The following is a 19,735-nucleotide window of genomic DNA, read 5'->3' on the forward strand; positions in this document are numbered from 1 at the left end:
TGGAGTCCAGAAGGGAAAGAGGGCCATCAGTATCACAGGGAAAACGGGGAGTTGCTGATGCTTAAGGATTTCCAGGGATGGTGGGCAACTTTCATGCCACGTGACCTAGCCTCGCCTCACCTTCATGCCAAGGCACACAGAGGCAGGCACTGTGTAGGATGTAAAGTTATCCCGGGGCTACAAAGGAAGAAGGAGAGAAAGTGAGCATGGCAAGTTCACATATGAACTTATAAACTCTGTTCACGGTGAGACTGCAAGATGGAGGAGGGCTGGACTCCAGTTTGTGTGCGTGCGTGCGTGTGTGCGTGCGTGCGTGGTGTGCCCACGTGTGTGTATGTATGTGAAAGAGAGAAATAGATAGAGAGATATACAGATAACAGATTATAAGATGATAGATTGATTGATTGATAGATGCGTTGATAGATAGACATGTTGATAGAAAGACAATAATGATAATGCTTTTTAAATGGGCATGGTTGAAATTATTATTTACTATTGAGCCCATGTGTATGTACATCTGCCCTGCTCATTTAAAGACATATAAACATGTAATATACTATTTGGAGGAGCAAAAACCTTCTAATTATTTACCTCTCTGTTATAAAATACAAGGTGACAATATAATTCCCAGATTTTTATGAGTAATTATTGAATTTCCATTTCCCAATGTGAAGGTGAATAGTTCTGAATTGGCATCTCTGGCATTGGTAGACAAACCTCTTCCCACTAGTTTCACAAAAGTTAATGACATTTCAGCTATATAGATGCAGTTTTGTCATTAATTGGAACTATAGAAAGGATCCCGAATGCCTTTTTTTCAAATATTTATTTTATTTTCAATTATGAATACATATACATACATACACATATGTGTAGTAGTTGGGGGCAGGGTCTGTGCATGTATGAGCGCAGAGTCTGCAGAGTCCACAGACGTCCTGGAGCAGGTGGTTGTCAGTGGCCCGACCTGGGTGGCTCTGGAAGAGCAGTATGTGCAATTAACCGCCGAGCCATCTCTCTGGCCTTAATGGTCTCGCTTTCATCACTTAAATGCAAACATGTGAGCAATAACAAGTGGGAGTTTCTGGGCTTCAGCTGATTGGAAGAGAAACTGATGTAGCCCTGCTATACGAAGTCATCAGAAGACAGCTCAATTTAGTCTGGCAAATATTCAGGACTGACATCTGCTATCAGATGTCTGAAGCGCAAGTATTTCCTTCCAGGAAACAAGGGACCCTGATTTTTTTTTTCCTTTTTGTGGAACAGTTCTAAGTGTTTCTGTCTCCTCTAGTAAAATAACTTTTTGGAAGAATTCCTTCCTTAGGGAGAAAATTATAAGTAGAGAGGCTTCTAATTGATGTATTTGCATCTTCAGAGCTGTTACGTAGCACGAGATCCAACAGTATGAGAATGCCGTCTCCTGCCAAATTTCTCTTCCATCTAGACGTAAGCTTTTCTGGTGCTTAATGTGATGACCAAAGACATGGAATTAAGGAACCCTCACATCATCTATCACAGGAACGTCGTATACTTTTTCGCCTTGGAAGTCTAGGCACAATCCATGTCAGGTCCTACCACTCTTCTCTACCGTGGTTGAAGGAAGGGAGGAGCTAAAATAAACACAATCAGTTCCACGTTGCCCGGTGATGATATCTCTGTGATTGTCAGATTGGAAAGCAGCCTTTTTGGATCTAACTACACATCCTTGAACATGGAGTAGTTATACAAGGAGCAGAGTATTTGCGGCAAGCATTGGTTTCTGCTCTGAACAGCCGATTTGGTGGCTTGCGACGTTATTGGCCTACCGTTTCCAAATCAATCATGCATTTCAGCATATAAATTCTTGATTTCGCACAGTGTCATAATAGCTGAAGGAGACATTGGAAAAAATCAAACCTTTATTTCTCTAGCAAATATTTACAAAGTGGAAACATCTGTTTCAATTGTTTTGGGACAATGTCTGCTCCTCCTGGGGCAGTTGGGAAGCCAGGGCATTTTAATAAACCTTTCCATGAGTTAATACTTGGTGTCTTGCTCCGGCTCTTCCTGTACTGTCTCCATTGCTCATGCGAACCAGCCAGGAATTGCTTGTCCTACCCCACAACTGCCTTGTGGAAACCTCCATAGTGACCATGGCCAGAGTGTTTTAAAAACTATTTGCTAGTCTGATTTTTCCAGAACTCAGAGTTGACCCCTTTGAAAATATTTGTTCCCCAAAACATATTCCTGCTGCTATTACAGTCTCAAAAAACTATGCTGATGAGAAATGTGCTGGTTATTTAAGTATAAAGCCTTCACCTTTTGCTTTTCCAGCTCCGTTGTCTGTGCACTGTATCCTTTGTTCTTCCATCCCTTTGAATAATCCCATAGTGAATGACCTCAAGATCAGCACACTGGTTTTCACAACTAGCCCAAGGCTTCTTTTTTTTCATTGAGATTTTGAAAATTAACACACTGAGCTGTTGAGTCTACCATTGGCCTTCTTGGTGAGAGGCAGAAAGCATTTTGGTTTTCCACTGACTTTTGCTCATGGTTCTTTTCCCCCAAGTCCTCAGTGCATTTAGGAAAAAGGAGTAGAATAATATTCTTGAGCTGGTGAGGGTGAACTTGTGTAGGAATGAGTTCACTCACCTGCAGGTGAGCAACTTTTAGGAAAATGTAAAGCATCTTGTCTTTGCCGCTAAACCCAGAAACATCAGAAATCTTTTCCTATTAAGACAGCATCCTCAGAACTCACATTTCTGTGGCTGCGTATACTCTTAAGTGTATGAAAAAACTAACATGAAATGAGGGAAATGTGAGGAAGACATAATTTAAAAGATTAAAAGCATACATGCATCTACACATTTACATGATTGCATGTGTGTATGTACAGACAGACAGACACACACACAAACACACACACACACACACACACACACACACTGATATGTACACTCATTGTGTGCATGCTGAAAATCAAACCAAAATCCAGGGCCTTGCTCATACTAGGCAAGTACTAAGCTAAAATGCCCAGTGCTTAGCTTTCTGGGGTAGGGTCTCAGCATGTAGCTCAGGCTGACTTTGAACCTTCCCTTCTCCCATTACCATCTCACAAGTGCTAGAATTCTAGAAATGGAACGCCATTCCTAGCTGAGTCACGCTCGCTTTCAGAAAACACTGATTCTGACTAACTTTTTGTTGGTTGTTGGTAGAAAGCAGACAGGCTGTCTTGAAGGTGATTGAGGGTCTTTCTGTCCAGGAGGGTGGCATCTTGCTAAGCAAATGAATGGACACAATCTTTGAGGACAAGACACTGGAAGTTATAACAGCTAATTACTGTAAAAATGGGATGACCAATAGAAGAAATTGTGTGTTGTAGGAGTGCTTCTCCCGCTTTCCCTCCCTCCCTTCTTCTCTCTCTTCCTCCCTCCTTCTCTTTTTCTCTCCCTCCCCCTCCCTCCCTCCTCTCTCCCTCCTTCCCTCCATTCTTCCCTCCCTCCTTCCTTAATGCCTCTCCTAGTACCCTCTAGTGGTGTCAACATGGCGGTTCCACACGTGTTTAGTGCCCCCCAGCCAGGATTAATGTTTTGGGCTGTGTCTCTGAATGCTTGAGTAGAAAATAATCATCTCAAACTCCCCAAATGTTCTTCACAAATGTGTAGTGTTGTAATAGGAGCGGCGGGGCCGTATCGCCGTCACCCAGCCACCTGCATGGCTAGCTTATGCCCTGAAATAATTACACAGAAACTGTATTCTCTTAAACACTGCCTGGCCCATTAGTTCCAGCCTCTTATTGGCTAGTTCTTACATATTGATCTAACTCATTTCTAATATTCTGTGTAGCACCACAAGCTGGTTTACCAGGAAGGTTCTTAACCTGCTTGGAGTGGGAGAATCATGGCGACTGCCTGAGTCAGCTTCTTTCTCCCAGCATTCTGTTCAGTCTACTCCGCCGACCTAATTTTCTGTCGTATCAGGGCCAAGCCGTTTTCTTTATTAATTAACCAATGAAAGCAACAGATAGATACAAGACCCACCTCCATCAGTGTAGCTTCAGCCCTCTCCTCTAACTTAATGTGCCTGATTAAAAGGAAAGGCCACTACTGTTGCTCGTGTCATTTGTACAACCACCGAGTCAGAATTGTTAACCATTTTTCATGCAGATGGTTAACAGGACACAGCAGGCCAATCATATGAGAACTAATTGGATGGAGTACATTGATGAACTGTGGTGCTGGAATGTATTGAGTTCTGTTCCAGAATCATGTGCTTTTTGAATACTTTTATTCATGTGTGTAAAAATTCCAACCTATAATTATGCCTGAAAAATAACAAATAAATATTTGCTAATCAAGAAACTGGGATGCCTTGGGGGGTACTGCAGCCATCAAACCTTCTGCATAAACCCTAACTTTATAGCCTTTTAGTTTGCTCTGAATCATTGTCCTAGTATGTTAATGATGATGAATTGATTTTACTATTGCAAATTTGGCCTTCGCTGTTTGAAGAGAATCAACAGAAAAAATACTGTGTATATTAATATCAGTAATTAAAAAACCAAGAGCTCTAAATTCCAATCATTTCCAAAGGAGACATCTACTTGTAATGGATCAACAATAGCTGGAGTTGTATTACTTCTATTTTTTCTTACTCTGATAGTCACACAGCACAATTTGACCTGAAATGTTGCAAACATAACACAGGGAAAATGTCAACTTTTGCCTTCAGGGTTTTATAGCACATGGAAATGACATATTTATCTTATCTTAGATGTATGGGTGTTTGTAGTAAGTCTTTCTCTATCCCACTAATCAGCTCCCAAATAATGACACAGAGACGTCTTATTATTAATTATGAAAGCTCGGCCTAATGCTTAGCCTTGTTCCTAACTAGCTCTTACAACTTAAATTAACCTACTTATATTAATCTACGTCCTGTTATGTGACATTGCTTCTCTTCTATCTTGCACCTCCTGTTTCCTCTTCATGTCTCCTGTGCACCTAGATTCCTCCTCTTCTTTCTTTCTCCCCCCCACCCCCAGAAATCCCACCTACATCTCCAGCCTTGCTCTTTCCCATTAAGCTTGTTATGACTCCAATCCTAGCACTCTGTCTTCAAAATATCCCAAAACAGGCATTTTTCCTGCATGTATATCTGTGTACCATTTGAGTGCCTGGCATCTGTGGAGGCCAGAAGAAGGCGTCAGATTTCCTAAAACTGGGTATTGCAGACCGTAGGTGCTGAGAATCGAATCTGGTTCCCCTGGAAGAGCAGTCAGTGCTCCTATCCACAGAGCCTCCTCTCCAGCCCTATCCTTGTCAGGTTGTCGTATAACCTCATGTGAGCAGTAGGAACACAATGATGGCTAACTTCTTGAGCTGCACATTAAGTTACATGTGTTCCTTACTTAGCTCTTGTTAGGATCATACTCTGCAGCTGGAACTCTGATTATTTCCATTTTGCACTTGTAAGGAAGTATGCTCTAGAAATGGCTGAGTAGCTTGTCCCAGGCTGCGGGACTCTAAATGACAGCAAAACATGTACCTTTATCTGGCTGCAAGCCATCAAAGCCATTGGCTATACTTACCACTATCTGCCATTATACCTTCCAGCAAGGCTCGTTGGAGACAGAATGTCTTAGGGAGAACATTCATCTCAGAAAGGTGTTTTTGTATCCTGCGTCCTTTGGGTAACTAAGCTCATTTTTATGCATTTCCAGAAATCTCCACCACCATGGTGTAATGGTGTGGTATGTGTATGTGTATGGTGTATTTGTCTGTGTGTGTGGTGTATTTGTCTGTATGTGTGGTGTTTGTGTGGTGCATTTGTCTGTATGTGGTAGTGTGTGTGTGTGTGAGTGTACTTTATGTGGTGTATTTGTATGTGGTGTGTGTGTGTGTGTGGTGTATTTGTCTGTACGTGGTGTGTGCGAAGTGTGAGAGAGAGTTGTGAAGATTTAGCAGTATTAATTGTACAGGTTTACTAGAAGCAGAAAATGTCACACAAGCATCAGAAGAAAAGCAAGGGAGGATGAGACAGATTTGGAGATGGTTCTACTTTGCTAATGCAAAGTGTGATCACCTTAAAACTGGAAGATACATATAGAAGCTGTAGGAATCTGCCTGGGTAGCAGAGGTGAAATTTTACAGCAGCCTGGCTTGACCATTTCTGGGGAACTCACGTTTGAACTGCTAAGGAATAGAACATTCTCATGCATCTCTCATTAGCAGAGAGCATGGGATGATTCAAATTCCCTCGCAGAAGAAGAAATAGAATTGAGACGATCTCTTTGATAGGCCATGCAGAAAGTTGCTTCGTGAAGGATTGATTTCCTGACAACCCTCTGCGTTCCTGCTTGAGTTCATCTTTGAACTTGACTCACTGGCGATGAGCAGTTAGCTTAGGCGGAACAAGCTGATCAGCCACAGGTAGTTTCGTGGATTTCCGGTTAGATTCACAGCCCAGTGGGTTCTTCTAGACACGGGCCTGCCTTGTTTCACTCAGCTGCTTCTGAGACACACAGCCCTGTTGCCTGGGGACAGTGAAATGCCTCCTGCTGTGGTGTTTTTCACACTGCTTTGTTTCTTTCAAAGAGATCAACGAGTGCACCGTGAACCCAGACATCTGTGGGGCAGGACACTGCATCAACCTGCCCGTGAGGTACACCTGCATCTGCTATGATGGCTACAGGTTCAGCGAGCAGCAGAGGAAATGCGTTGGTAAGAGACGTGTGGTCCCTGAATGAGAAACAGAAACAGCATGTTCCTTACATTTAATCTTCTTGGGAAAACATTATTTCTTCTTTTAAATGGAATTAAGGAATAATTTGCCCAAACAACAGGTTTCTCTTTCTTCTGTGTTCAAAGCCACTCCATTGCTACAGGTAGGACATTTGCATAAAGGTGGGCTGATTTACACAAGCAAATCGAATACGAATTCCAGCAACAGCTACCGGCAATGGTGCATTTAGCTCAAACAGATCAACGCTGAAACATGCTGCAGTACCAAATCCACGTTCCCATACAGAATCTGCTTTCCCATAGGGGCTTCTAAATTCTGAACCTCTACATGCTAACATAAAGAATGATTTTCTAGGTGAGGGAACTTTATGTTTCAGGAGGCGGGGGAGCTATTCCAGAGGTGCTCTAGGATTTAGGAAATAATTATAGTAAATCAACTCTAAATTTAAGTCCTTTTAAAAAGAAAATTTACTAATTTTGACCACACAAGAAAAATAAATAAAGCAACAAGAACGCGTACCCAGTACTTCTTTACCGTGTGTGCCTTTCATGTGGGCAGGTAAAAGAGACACTTACAGCTGCTTGCTTTCTCACGGACCTGCCGTGTGTGGCCCCCTCTAGAACCTAAAGTCCTAAGTAGGAAAGGTAATAGAGATGACCGTGCCCCAGCACAGCTCTGGGTGCATTGCAGGTGAGATTGTTCCTGACTGTCCTGACGAAGGTCAGTTCCAGTGCTTCAGTGACACTGCCTGCCAGAGTAGCCTTCTCTATTGAGCTGGAATCTATATTTTTTGAAATGTTCATGTTATGTTTTATGTTTTTTTTATTGTTTTAAGTTTTACCCTTTGAAACATACATATTTCCTACTAACACTCCTTCTATTATTTGGAGAGGGAGGTTATTTCTCCCCTTGCTGTTCTTGTTGCTTACAAAGATCTCTCTGATCCCAAGGGAGTAGCGCTGGTATTTGGTGTTTTACAGAACAGGGAAAAACTGAGTTTTTGCTACACGGCTGCACAGCCCTAATCTTCCCCATTGTGCTCTTGTTAACAGACATTGATGAATGTGCTCAGGTCCAGCACCTCTGCTCCCAGGGTCGCTGTGAGAACACAGAGGGAAGTTTCCTGTGTATTTGCCCAGCAGGGTTTATGGCCAGTGAGGAGGGCACTAGCTGTGTAGGTAATGACAGTCTTCTTCCTGATGTCGGATGGGGGGGGGTTGAGGCGGGGGGGGGGCAGTTCAGTGCTTATGCAAACATGCTTTTATTAAACAATTGCTGTGGTGGCGTAGCAGTCTGCTTGGTGCTGGGGGCAGCACTTTGGAAGGGAGAGTATCAAAGGTGTGCAATGAAAAGAGGTTGTTTGGGGGTTCCCCACTGCCACCGCGTGCATTAAACGGTGCGGCTTGAGAGCATGCTGAAGACAAGAAAAAGATGATCGTACAGACCAGACATTTCCTTCTCATATCTACGTCAAGTGAGGAGAGGTAGAAAGTGGTATCTTTGCAAAAGATAACTGGGTATGGTCACTTTGGAAATCATTATGGAGAGTTCTCAAAAAAAAAAAAAAAAACCAAACCCAAACAGAAAAACCTACAAACAGAAGACCCTACGATCCTGGCCTAACATTTCTTGTCATATACCCCCAAAGACTTTATATCCTGCACATACCCACTTACACCCTTTACTGTGTTATTTACAGTACCCAGGATAGGAAACCAGCCTAGATATCTATCAATAGATGAATGGATAATGAAAATGTGATTTATATATATATGTATATATATTTGTCACATATATATTGTTTTTTTCAACTCTAATGAAAAGTGAGATTATTAAATTTTCTGGAAAATATTGAGTTAACCTAGACTCACAAAGCTAAACACTGCATGTTCCTATTTATACACAACTACTCAGCTCCTAGCTTTGTATGTATGTATGTGTGTTTGTGTGCTATGAGTGTGGTCAGAGGCCAGGAATTCTGAAGGGAGCATGTGACAGGGGATATGGAGGCTTGCAAAGAAAGGGGGCTGGGGAGTATAGAAAGTGTGTGACATCAAGGCAGAACGGGAACATTGGGAGAAGAAGGACATAGGCATAGGCGGGGAAGCAGCAGGAGCGGGAGGAAGGGAGCAGGTTGGAGGGGGAGAAATGAAAACAAAAGCTAGGTATATTTGTAAAGGCCATAAAGGAAATCTGTTACTTTGTATGTATGCTAGTCATACACTAAAGAAAAAACATAAATAAAAATAAATGACTAAACCCAGACAATCTCTTGACACAGATGTGGATGAATGTCTGAGGCTCGATGTGTGTAGGGAGGGTCGCTGCATCAACACGGTCGGGGCCTTCCGGTGTGAATACTGTGACAGTGGGTACCGTATGACGCGGCGGGGACACTGCGAGGGTAAGTGTGCTCGTGAGACTGCGTGTCACAGGACTGGGAGACGCGGCGTGGGCCCACATCCGGGGCTGGCAGGCAGCTGCTGTGGTTCTTACTGTTCTCCTCCATTCTGTCGGGGACCCCGTGAGGCCCAGGTCCCTACTCACTGCTCAGTGTCTCTTTCCCTGCCCACAGCCTCTGTGTGACTTCCATGGCTCTGTCTGCCTTATTTTCTATCTTGATACTCTCGTTATTTCTCCTGCTGGTATCTGTCTTTCCTGGTGTTTGGAGTTGAGAACACAGTTAATTGCTGATTATTCTGGCATGAGGCCAGACTTAATTACAACGTCTGGCTGCTCACTCATCTGTAAATATGGTGCAGGTGTAACGTGGGCTTATTTTTCATTTTCACTCTTCCTATTTGGTTGCATTCCTTTGTCTTAACTGTCTTCTTCTCCATGTATTCTGGAACATTCTCACAGATGGTTTGAAGAGCTGTCCAACCAATTTGGAGTCAGGGTCTAACAATGCTAGATAGCATTTCTTCATTCCATTTACGGAGATTGTGCTCATTAGCAAAATGTTTTGGAAACTGTGTCTAGCATGCGCAGAATTACGTTCTAATTGCTATTTCTATTGATGCAGATAATCACCTCACACCAGTTCTTTTTGAAACCTCCATAGTTCTGTACGGTTTTTTTTTGTTTGTTTGTTTTGGTTTTGGTAATTATTTTCCCCAGAGAAAGAAAGTAACTTCAGCTGCAGCCTTGGCATGGACCCACAAGAGTGAAGACGGGGTCCCTGACCTGCTGCTTTAAGACTTTAGACTTAGAGGTGGTGTCGGGTCCTGGCACTCCCTGTCTGGTTGCCAGCAGCTGTCTGAAGCTCTGCAGCTTGTCTGCTGTGGGCAGGCTTCTAGAGCTAGGGAGGGACAGGTTCAGTGGGCCAGTTTTCTCTCAGCTGTCCCTTGGCTTATGCGCGTTGGTTCCCTTCACACTCAGATGACCTAGGCCTGGAACGAGAGCTAATTAGACATTTCTTGGCAGTGCATACCTGCCTTGTCCTGTTGGCCTCTTGCCTCAGCCCCTTGGGTTCTAATTCTAGAGACAAGTGGGAGTGGCGTGTGTTCCTGGATGTCTGATCAGTTTGGACCAGAGCACAGCCGTGCTCTGATCAATGGCCTGGTGCCATTGGACAAGCACCAGAGTGACCCCACTGTCCTCTCCTAGGGAACCCTCCCTCTGCAGTAGAGAGGGTAAGAAGAGAAGAGTGTGGATAGGGATCAGCCAACAACGGTCATTTGCCCTAACTGTCCAGTGTAAATCTTAGTTCATTGCCTGTAACAGAAGAGCCATGAAATCAGTTGGCAGGGTCACTGTGTACAGAAATGTGTGTGGCTGCAGCCTGTATGGCACCTGCCATCTTCTACTTTTCAGATTTAAGTTTCTCTAAGCCTTCTTCCACGACTCTTTCTTCTTGCCGAAGCCTTCTTCCACGACTCTTTCTTCTTGCCCAAGTCTTCCCAGTGCCTCTATAGTTATTGGCCCGGGCACAAATGGTGCTAAAATATGGAGATGAATTTATTTGATGAATATTTCATATGCCAAGAAACCAAACACTAAACCTAACTGTGTTTTGTATACAGTCCCAAAGTAGAGAGAGGATATGTAGAAAATGACAGAAAGGAATGGTATAGAGAATTTAAAATCCTGTCATTTATAGCCGATAGAGTATTCAGCTATGGGAGTTATCTAACGCGTGTTACTGTGTCCCCGGAGTTCCCTGGGTGCACATCATCCTATCACCTCAAAATGGCTTGAAAAGAAAAAGAGGACAAATAATGGGGCTGTTTTCTAATTCTGTGGTGGACCAGAACCAAACTGTTCCCAGGTCCCTGGCTCCCTGAAGCCTGTCTCGGATGTCACGGAGTAGGCTGCTCAAAAAGAGCTGTGTCTACAAGGAACCTAGCGTCATTTTCAGACATTATCTCCTTTGCTCTTACTTTGTCACATTCAAAGGTCACAGGGCAGGTGGCCCCAGATTTGGAGATGACGGACAAGCAGCAAGTGTTGCAACAGAACCACAGGTGCTGCCTTAGGCTGCGCAACCCAGATCCAGCTGTGTGCAGGGCCAGGCAAAGACAGTTCCTGGTTCGGTCTCTGAATTCCTATTGTAAAAAGGAAAAGATGCACATCCAGGGGAAGGTGATGCTGGAAAGTGAAACTGGCAAGCATAATTTTGTAGAAGTCCCAGAACTTTGGACCAAAAAGGGGAAAAAGGAGAAATAGGGACAGAAAAAAAGGAGAAATAGAGATAGACAGAGGAGAGAGAGAGAGGGGGGGGGAGGGGAGAGGGAGGGAGAGAGAGAGGGAGAGAGGGAGGGAGGGGGGAGGGGGGGAGGGAGAGAGAAGAGAAGAGGAGAGGAGAGGAGAGGAGAGGAGAGGAGAGGAGAGGAGAGGAGAGGAGAGGAGAGGAGAGGAGAGGAGAGGAGAGAAAGAGAGAACATCCCTGCGTGTGTCATGCTTACCGGCAATAATTTTTCACTGATGGATAAAGAGTTGCAACAATGACCCGGTGCGCCCATGATCCTGAGCTGTCTTAGCATCTTCTCACAAAAGTTATCTCTCTCAAAGTGGTTTTAAAGGTATCTTAAAGGAGGGCATAAAATACCTGTGGTTATTTGATTAGTGAACCAATTCTGTTTATGTGTACTTTCACGTTCTGGCTTGCATCCCCAAAGTGTGTTTACATAGATGTGTTTTGAGGTCTTCTGCCCCATAGCTTTCCTATTGGGAAATAAACGTTAATTGTACTTCTCTAAATACAAAATTCTCCTCTAGGAATATAGACTTCTATTAGCTGGAGATAGTGGTCCCAGACTGGCGCCATTTCAAACTGGAACCGCCTCTTTCGCCTTTGTTAGCATCCTGAAAAGAAGACAGCATGCTTAGGACTAACAGGATGGCTAAGGGGGTAAAGGTGTTTGCTGCCAAGTTCAGGCCCACAGGGCCCATGTGGTGGAAAAAGAGAACCAATTCCCACAGGTTGCCCTCTCACCTCCACATGTGTGCTGTGGTGCGTGCACGCATGCATGCAGCATGCACGCAAACACACACATACACATGCGCACACACACAAGTGCACACACACACACTGGCAAAGTCCCAACCATATCTAAAGTGGCTTTTCATTTGAAAAGAGTTATAATTAATAACATCCCTTAGCAGCGGATGGTAAAAGTGGCATCGTTAGTGGAGAATATTTATAGATGGTCATATAACCTTTCCTGGAAAATTTTTGAAGTATCTGATGAATTCATTCTCTGAGCCTCATTCTTTTTCTGCCTCTAAGGAATTCATATAAAATGAAAGATTTGAAATGACTCAAGCCCAGAATGTCCTCTGATCCATAAAAGCAAAGTAAAGGGTTCCCTAGAGACTCTGTATCTATGGAGACCGCCTCTACCAGGTGGACATGTGACTTCCTCACACTCCTCCTCAGTTCTTGTTTCTTTCTGGCAAGCAGTGCTAACATTGGAAATATATGGTCCAGTGTGGCCTCAGAGGCCCCACTGCCTCCTAGGGTGGAAAAGACCACCCTTCCAATGGATATAAATACAACCCTGCTATATCTATGTGTGTTCCGGTTGGATATTCGCTGCTTGACCCAGTGCAGCCCCCCCCCCCCCGCTGCCCACAATTATCTTCTTCCCTGAAATACAAGATTACTTTTTCCTCACTCCTGTGATGAAATTCAGAGTTTGTTTGGCCTTCTGATAAAACATTCACAACCTCACTTCCTAATTTTTCAGATATTGATGAGTGTCTGATGCCAAGTACTTGTCCCGATGAACAGTGTGTGAATTCCCCAGGCTCTTACCAGTGTATCCCCTGCACGGAAGGTTTTCGAGGCTGGAACGGACAATGTCTTGGTAGGTACCACCACAGTCCCATTGAGCCTTTTGTTCCTTTGGGGAGAAAAATGAAATATATGAAATTCGCGTCATCCTCGGGAAAGTTTTTAATCGTGGAGAATGTAAGAAAATGAGTTGGCCCAGAGGACACAAAGTTCCAAAAGGGACAAATAGTTCTGATTGACCCAAACTGTCCCTAGTAAAATTTTTAAATAAAGTCAAACAATGTGATAGACATTCGAGAAAAGAAAGTTGGGAGAGCAAAAGGCTTAAAAACAGAGAGAGAAGCGTATGTTCATAATCCCAGCTACTTGGGTGTCCGAAGCAGAGGGATTGCAGGTTACAGGCTAGCCTGGGGTAGACAGCGAGATTTCTCTCAGAATAGAAGTGACTGGGCATGGATCTCAGTGGTACAGCTCTTGCCTAGCTTGTGTAAATCCCCATGTTCAATCCCTAAGGGCAGTGCACATGCATGACACACATACCTGCAGGCCAACCACTCACATGCACAAAATAAAATAAAAATGAATTTTTAGAAAGAATTCCATTTAAAAATTAAAAAGGATGACTATGTCTATTCAAGGAAATGAGATCTATGAATATGGCATAAAGGAACTTTTTTATTTTACCTGCTAACTAAAAAGTAATTTTAAAAAATTAAATCTGTTTCAGTCCTAATAGTCCTGAGGGTTTGTTTTGTACTTTGGGGATTGTTTGTAATCTGAGTAAATGCTGGACTTGCTGAGGTCGTTCATGACCTGCCTGTGTGTATCAGTATAATCTCATGCTACCTAGCAACTCAACTTTTTGGTTTATGAAGCCGAACAGAAAATTATGTCAAAAAAGGTAAAACGTTAGGAGGAAGTGTCTGGGCTGGGCTGTCTTTTTCCTACTGTTTGGCTCAGGGTATATAGATCTCCGTGCTTTATCATCTCTTGTCCACATCAGGCACCCCTGGGGTCCATGCTCTACCTAGCGCATCATTTCTTGGCATCTTTTGTCAGCTCCTCTTAGCTGTTCTGTATCCATAGTTACTTCTCAAGCTATAGCTTTCAGCTCTTTCCCAGAGGCCCCTTTCATCACTGGATGCTGTACTCCTTGGACCTGGCATTCAACCTGCCCTTGTTGCCAACCTGGTCCTGTCTTCAATGACTGTTCCATCGCTCTGGGTGGTAGCCAGTTCCAGCTGGCTGTTTAAACCAAGAGCTGTTACAAGGGAAGACAGGCTGGCAGGTCATCAATTTATAGGCTTTGCTTATGGATAGTCTGATGAGAACTGCTTCCTAAGGACTATCAATAATGAATCCTGACAGTTAATTATTGATAGGTACAGTCAGTATCTCTGAAGTTAGGCGTGAGTTGGGCCATGTGACCTCCTTGAAGTTTAGTTTCATTATTTATAATGTACCAAAGAAGGACTGAAACATCTTTGTATGACTATTATCAGAATTAAATAAACAATATGAATCGTGTATTCTGACATATAACTGAGTCCAATAAATATAACTCCACAACCATATTGTCTCTTTGTTACCATTATCCTGAAATACAAACATAGCAGTAGTACTATGTTAAAAAAAATTGCTATGTCTCATGTTCTATATGACTATGCACTCTTTGGCTCTCTTCAAGCCACAGCATGTAGTTTTTTACTCTGCCTCTGCTATAGGACCTTAATAATACGAACTTATTTTGTAGTTTCATTTTAACTTTTTAGCCTTTTTATATAGGTGGGATATATGTCGTAGAGGTTAGGGTATTTCTGTGGGGTCATTAATGATTTCTAATAACCATTAGGCTTTGTGATGGATTGGACATTTATTTATTTATTTTAAAACAGGGTTTTTCTGTAGCTTTGGAGTCTGTCCTGGAACTAGCTTGTGTAGACCAGATTGGCCTCGAGCTCACAGAGATCCGCCTGCCTCTGTTGGGATTAAAGGCGTACGCCACCACTACACGGTTGGATTGGAGTTTTATATTTGTGCTACCGTTTCCTATTTCCACCCTTCATTCTGTTTGCTCTACCAATTGGATGTGTGGAGCTGACCCTTCTTAGCTGACCCTTCATTTTACTGTCTTGCTTTGTACTTGAGTCTGTGACGAAGCATGTGACTTGGGAACATGAGATTTTGGAGTTTTATTAGAGTATTATTTCTTCGTTAATCTCTTTGCGGTAACAGCCTGGCTTCCAGGGAAGTCTGTCTTCTCACTGGGGTTGTGCTCAGGCATTTGTCCACAGTCTCGACCAGGCTGAGAGCCATGGTGGGATAAACATGGAGAGCACATTGTTTACAGCTTGTTTTCAGAATTCGTGTCTCAGAGATAATGTTTGTGGAATCTGTGAGCATTTCTAGACAGCTCTGAAACTGAAGACTTGGTAGCGCAGAAACCTTCTTGTTTACTGTGGTAGATGAGCACGTTGTATAGAAGACGCAAACCCAGTCTTCTGCCTCAGTCACTGTATGGCAAAGGAGTCTTCTACTCTGTCTTTGCTGGGCTCTTGACTGTGTGGACACTGGATGCGAGAGAGGACTCAAAAGTGTGGAAACAACAAAGCTCCTCACTCTGCATTATTTTGTTTAATTTATTACACAAAGGGGTGGGTGTCCTGACAGCATCTTAGGTGCATGAGGCCAGGAGACTTTATTCCTATTGTTTCCCGGCACCACGGCTGCTCCCATGCTTAGTTCTTTCTCATTGACTCCCGTCTCCCTAAGTGGTCCTCAGTTCTGCTTTCCTAGCGTGTATATTCATTTAATCCCCCAACTGCCTTGTCCTCTTAAGATTTCTTTTTCCCCTCTCATGGTTCCCTTTACACACACACACACACACACACACACACACACACACACACGTCACATATATGTCTTTTTTGAGTCTGGATTATTTTTGCTTAGCAAATGATCTCTGGCTCCACTATTTTCCCACAAATATGATTCTATTTTTCTTTGTGGCTGAATAAAATACCATATGTATATGGCCACACTTGTCCATTAACTTGTTACGCATCTAGATAAGCTGCAGTTTGCAGCTATTGGGAATAGTGCAACAGAAGACATGGACGGGCAGTACCTCTATCTGTTCTAGGCTGCTTTGGAAGTATACACAGGGTTGGTGTATCTGGGCCTTATGGTGATTCTGGTTTTGGTTTCTCGAAGAGTCTTCCTACTGATTTCCACAGAGGCTGTAGAGTTGACATTCTTCCCAGCTATATGTGAGAGGTTTCCTCACCTCTTCACCAGTGTTGATTGCCATTTCTTTTCTGGGTAGCTGGTGAGATGGGATCTCTAGGCAGTTCATTGTGCCATTCATTGGTTAGATGGCTTGTGTTTAATTGTTTAATTTTTATAATTCTTTATATATTCTAGGAATCAAGGTCATGTCTGATATATGGTTGGCAAAGATTTTTTTTCTCAGACTTCTGTAGGTTGTCTATCTTTCTGATTATTTCTTTTGCTATGCTTAATCCTTATCATTCTGTGGAACACGCTTGTCAATTCTTAGGGTTGTTTCCTGTGCTTTTGGGATCCTTTTCAGGAAACTCTTGGCTATGCTTTATGTCTTGAAATGTTTTTCCTATGCTTTCTCCTAACGCTTTCAGAGTGTCAGGTCGTTCTTACATGAAAGTCTTTGATCTATTTTTAATCGAGGTAAGGATCTAGTTTCCTTCTTTGACTTGCAGATATCAAGTTTTTCCAGCACTTTTAAGGAGGTTCACTTCTCCAAATTTTTTTTGGGGGGGAGCACCTTTGTCAAAATTTAGGTGGATATGTTTGCATGGGTTATTTCAATGCTCTCTAATCTGGTCCATTGGTCTATTTATATCTGTGTGCTAGTACTTGTTTAATTACTTTGGCTCTGTAGTATAATCTGAGATCAGATATTGTTGGTAGATACGACATTGCTCTTTCTGCTTAGGATTCGTTAAATGGTTATTTGTGGTCCCTTGCACTTCTATATGAATTTTAGAATTTATTTTTAGTTCTGTAAAAAAACAAACAAAAAACATGTAATAGGCGTGCATTGAATATACAGGTTGCTGTTAGCAGTCTGAATGCCATCACAGTGTTAATCCTGCCAACCCATGAGCATGGGACGTCTTTTCATCTTTTACAGTCTTCTTTCATTTTTTTTTTTCTTTAGTGTTTTAATGTTTTCAGTGTAGAATTACTTCACCTCCTTGGGAAAAACAATTCTATTTTTGGACACAGAAACCACAGCTGTATGACAAGAATAAAAACCTCCCTTTATACAGCTGTTGGAGAACTTTGACTTGATTTTCTCACTTGGTCTTCTTAGCAGTCAGCCTGTGGGATAAATACAAAAATGGATTCTTGGACAGATTAATCAATTAACTAATTTACTAGAAGCCACGTGTAGTAAATAACAGAATGAAAACAAAATCCCAGGTCTTTTATCTACAAATCCAGTGTTTCCATTTGTATAAAATGTGTGCCCCTTCGATACACAGAAGAAAATTAATGAACAAAACGATATAAAAGAAACAATAAGGGAATTACATTTTTCATAGGAATGAGAAGATTCTGTGGGCTGGAGTCAGCCTTTGTAAACAATGCTAGCTATGGTTGGGGGTTCTGAAATTAGAGATGGTATCTCTGCAACATCCTTAACTATAGTAGCATTTTCCCAAAGGGGTCTTTCTTTGGAAAGTAAGATAGGAAGCCTGGGACTAGATGCAGTTTGGGATTGATTTTCTGAGGTCATCCTTGGCTGCTGCTGTAGGATGTAGAGAGTCTTGGCTCCTTCCAAGCTCTGAAAAAAAAAAAAAAAACAACAGTGGTTCTCTGCTGATTGTGTAGCGGGATTTTGTCAGCAACTTGCCATTTCATAGTTTTAACTTCATCAGGACTGACAGGAGGCCTAAGATCCTGGGATTTACTGCACCTTCATACAGCTGAGATGGTCTCACCATGTTGGCACAATGCACATCTGTCTCTCATTTCTCCATGCTTGATTTTCTGTCAAATGTATTCTCCTATCTTTCCTGTGAAAGATTACACATGGGGAATAGTTGGGGTCACTGCAGCTAGGACACGTTTCTGTAAGGGGGTGATTAGCTTCCACATTTTTCTGACTGTATTTCTGGAATATGATGCTTTTTTTCTTATTTCATAAAGATGTCATTGCCCAAAGTCTATGTGGGTGACTAAGGAATTAATTGTGGTTGGATGGCTTCGGAGAAATGATTGCTTCATGTTGTTGACAGATCCATCTCCTTGAAAACACAGGAAATAATGCATGTAAATTACCGCTCTGGGACAAATTCGAGCCAGTTCCAAGGAACTGACAGGTGATGTGTAAGAGCGAGAGTAATCCAAGGAGAACATGAATGGGCAGATACAGCCTCCTCGATCCCTCTGCACCTGGTAGTTCATGCCCAGCAATGAGGGACTTGAGGCAATGTGGCATGCTCCCAGGATATTTGGAAAGTTCAAAAGAGATTCCTGACTCGCATGATTACACGGCAAAAGCAGTGAGAACTAGCAAGGTGCGGTCACTGGCCATTTGGGAGACATCTTTGGGAAGTTGTAGAGGATGGGAAATTGCCAGCGGGCTGAGGGAGGTGCATGTCCTCATTACCCCAGAAAGAGGAAAGAAGGTGGAATTGGGGATTTATCCACCACTGATCTGCATGTTAATCTTGACAAAGAACTGCAGGATGTTTGATTCAAGCAATGGCATGGAAGTTTTTTTTTTTTTTTTTTTTTTTTTTTTTTTTTTTTTTTAAAGGAAGGGGTGTTCTATGAGCCAGCCAGAGTTCAGTAAGAACAAATCATTACAGGGTTGTCAGAGGACTTACACAACACATCCTGCTGGCCTGGCATCCCGAGTTTTGGACAAGTCATTTCTCAGCCTCCCAGGACACTAGAGATGATAAGGATCAATTTGGAACTGGTGGTAACATAATATGTTACATAAATCTCTGAGCTGTTACAGCCAGGAACTTTGGAAGCCACTGCCATTTTCTTACTCTGGGAAGTTCAGTTTAACTCAGTGAATGGTAGGCACCAGGTTGGTACACACCCTAACAGCCCGTTGTGGAATGTGGAACCCAATTGTCTGTGATTGCTTCCTTGATTAATTTCCCACCTGAGAGAAGAAACTGAGACTATTTGAACTCATTATGCATTGGAAGAATTTGGGTAGTATATATATTCTATATGATCATATTTTTTAGTAACATGAGCTTTGAATTTGAACTGTAATATGGGAAACCAAAGACAGGATTGCCTCCTTCTATTGGTTAAGGGCAGACGGAGGGTCAGCAGGGTCTATCTTGCTTCCTGTGGTATATTGGTGGGTGACTATAACCAAAGATTGGAAATAAGAAGTATAGGGCCTTAAACTTTTGATATCACCAAGGTCCACATGTTTTTGTCCTTGACTAAATTTAAAAATACTGGAAACTATTGAAATGTGTTATAGCATATGAGCAAAATGATTGCTCAGACTTGCATTTGGAGAGACTTTGTTCTGGGTGTAAGCTAGATAATGGAGTAGAGGTGGCGAGACTGTGGAACTTAATTTTTAAATAATAACAGCAATCCAGGAGGGAAGAAATGGGAGCAATAGGAATGGAACAAAATGAAATGAAATAATGAAGTTGATATAGCGGAGAGGCGTCCTGGAAGGAGGCTGAACGCTCTCAGTGGTCACGGAATGTAGAGATGCGGGGGGGGGGGGGGGGGGGGGGGGGGGGG

At 42.7% G+C, this 19,735-nt stretch overlaps 1 protein-coding gene across 4 annotated transcripts in view; it reads left to right on the top strand.

Annotated features, from left to right (window-relative positions):
• Ltbp1 (latent transforming growth factor beta binding protein 1) overlaps window positions 1–19,735 on the top strand; it is a 374,464-nt gene that overhangs the window by 269,658 nt on the left and 85,071 nt on the right. For all 4 annotated transcript variants that reach the window (XM_050162976.1, XM_050162975.1, XM_050162977.1 and 1 more), the window contains 4 exons: window positions 6,573–6,698; window positions 7,773–7,898; window positions 9,002–9,124; window positions 12,912–13,031. In XM_050162976.1, the coding sequence (XP_050018933.1) occupies window positions 6,573–6,698; window positions 7,773–7,898; window positions 9,002–9,124; window positions 12,912–13,031 (495 nt within the window). The remainder of the gene's footprint in view (window positions 1–6,572; window positions 6,699–7,772; window positions 7,899–9,001; window positions 9,125–12,911; window positions 13,032–19,735) is intronic.

This window comes from Alexandromys fortis, unplaced genomic scaffold, assembly GCF_014885135.2.
Source record: "Alexandromys fortis isolate MF-2015 unplaced genomic scaffold, M_Fortis_MF-2015_v1.1 scaffold_148, whole genome shotgun sequence".
Classification (NCBI taxonomy): domain Eukaryota; kingdom Metazoa; phylum Chordata; class Mammalia; order Rodentia; family Cricetidae; genus Alexandromys; species Alexandromys fortis.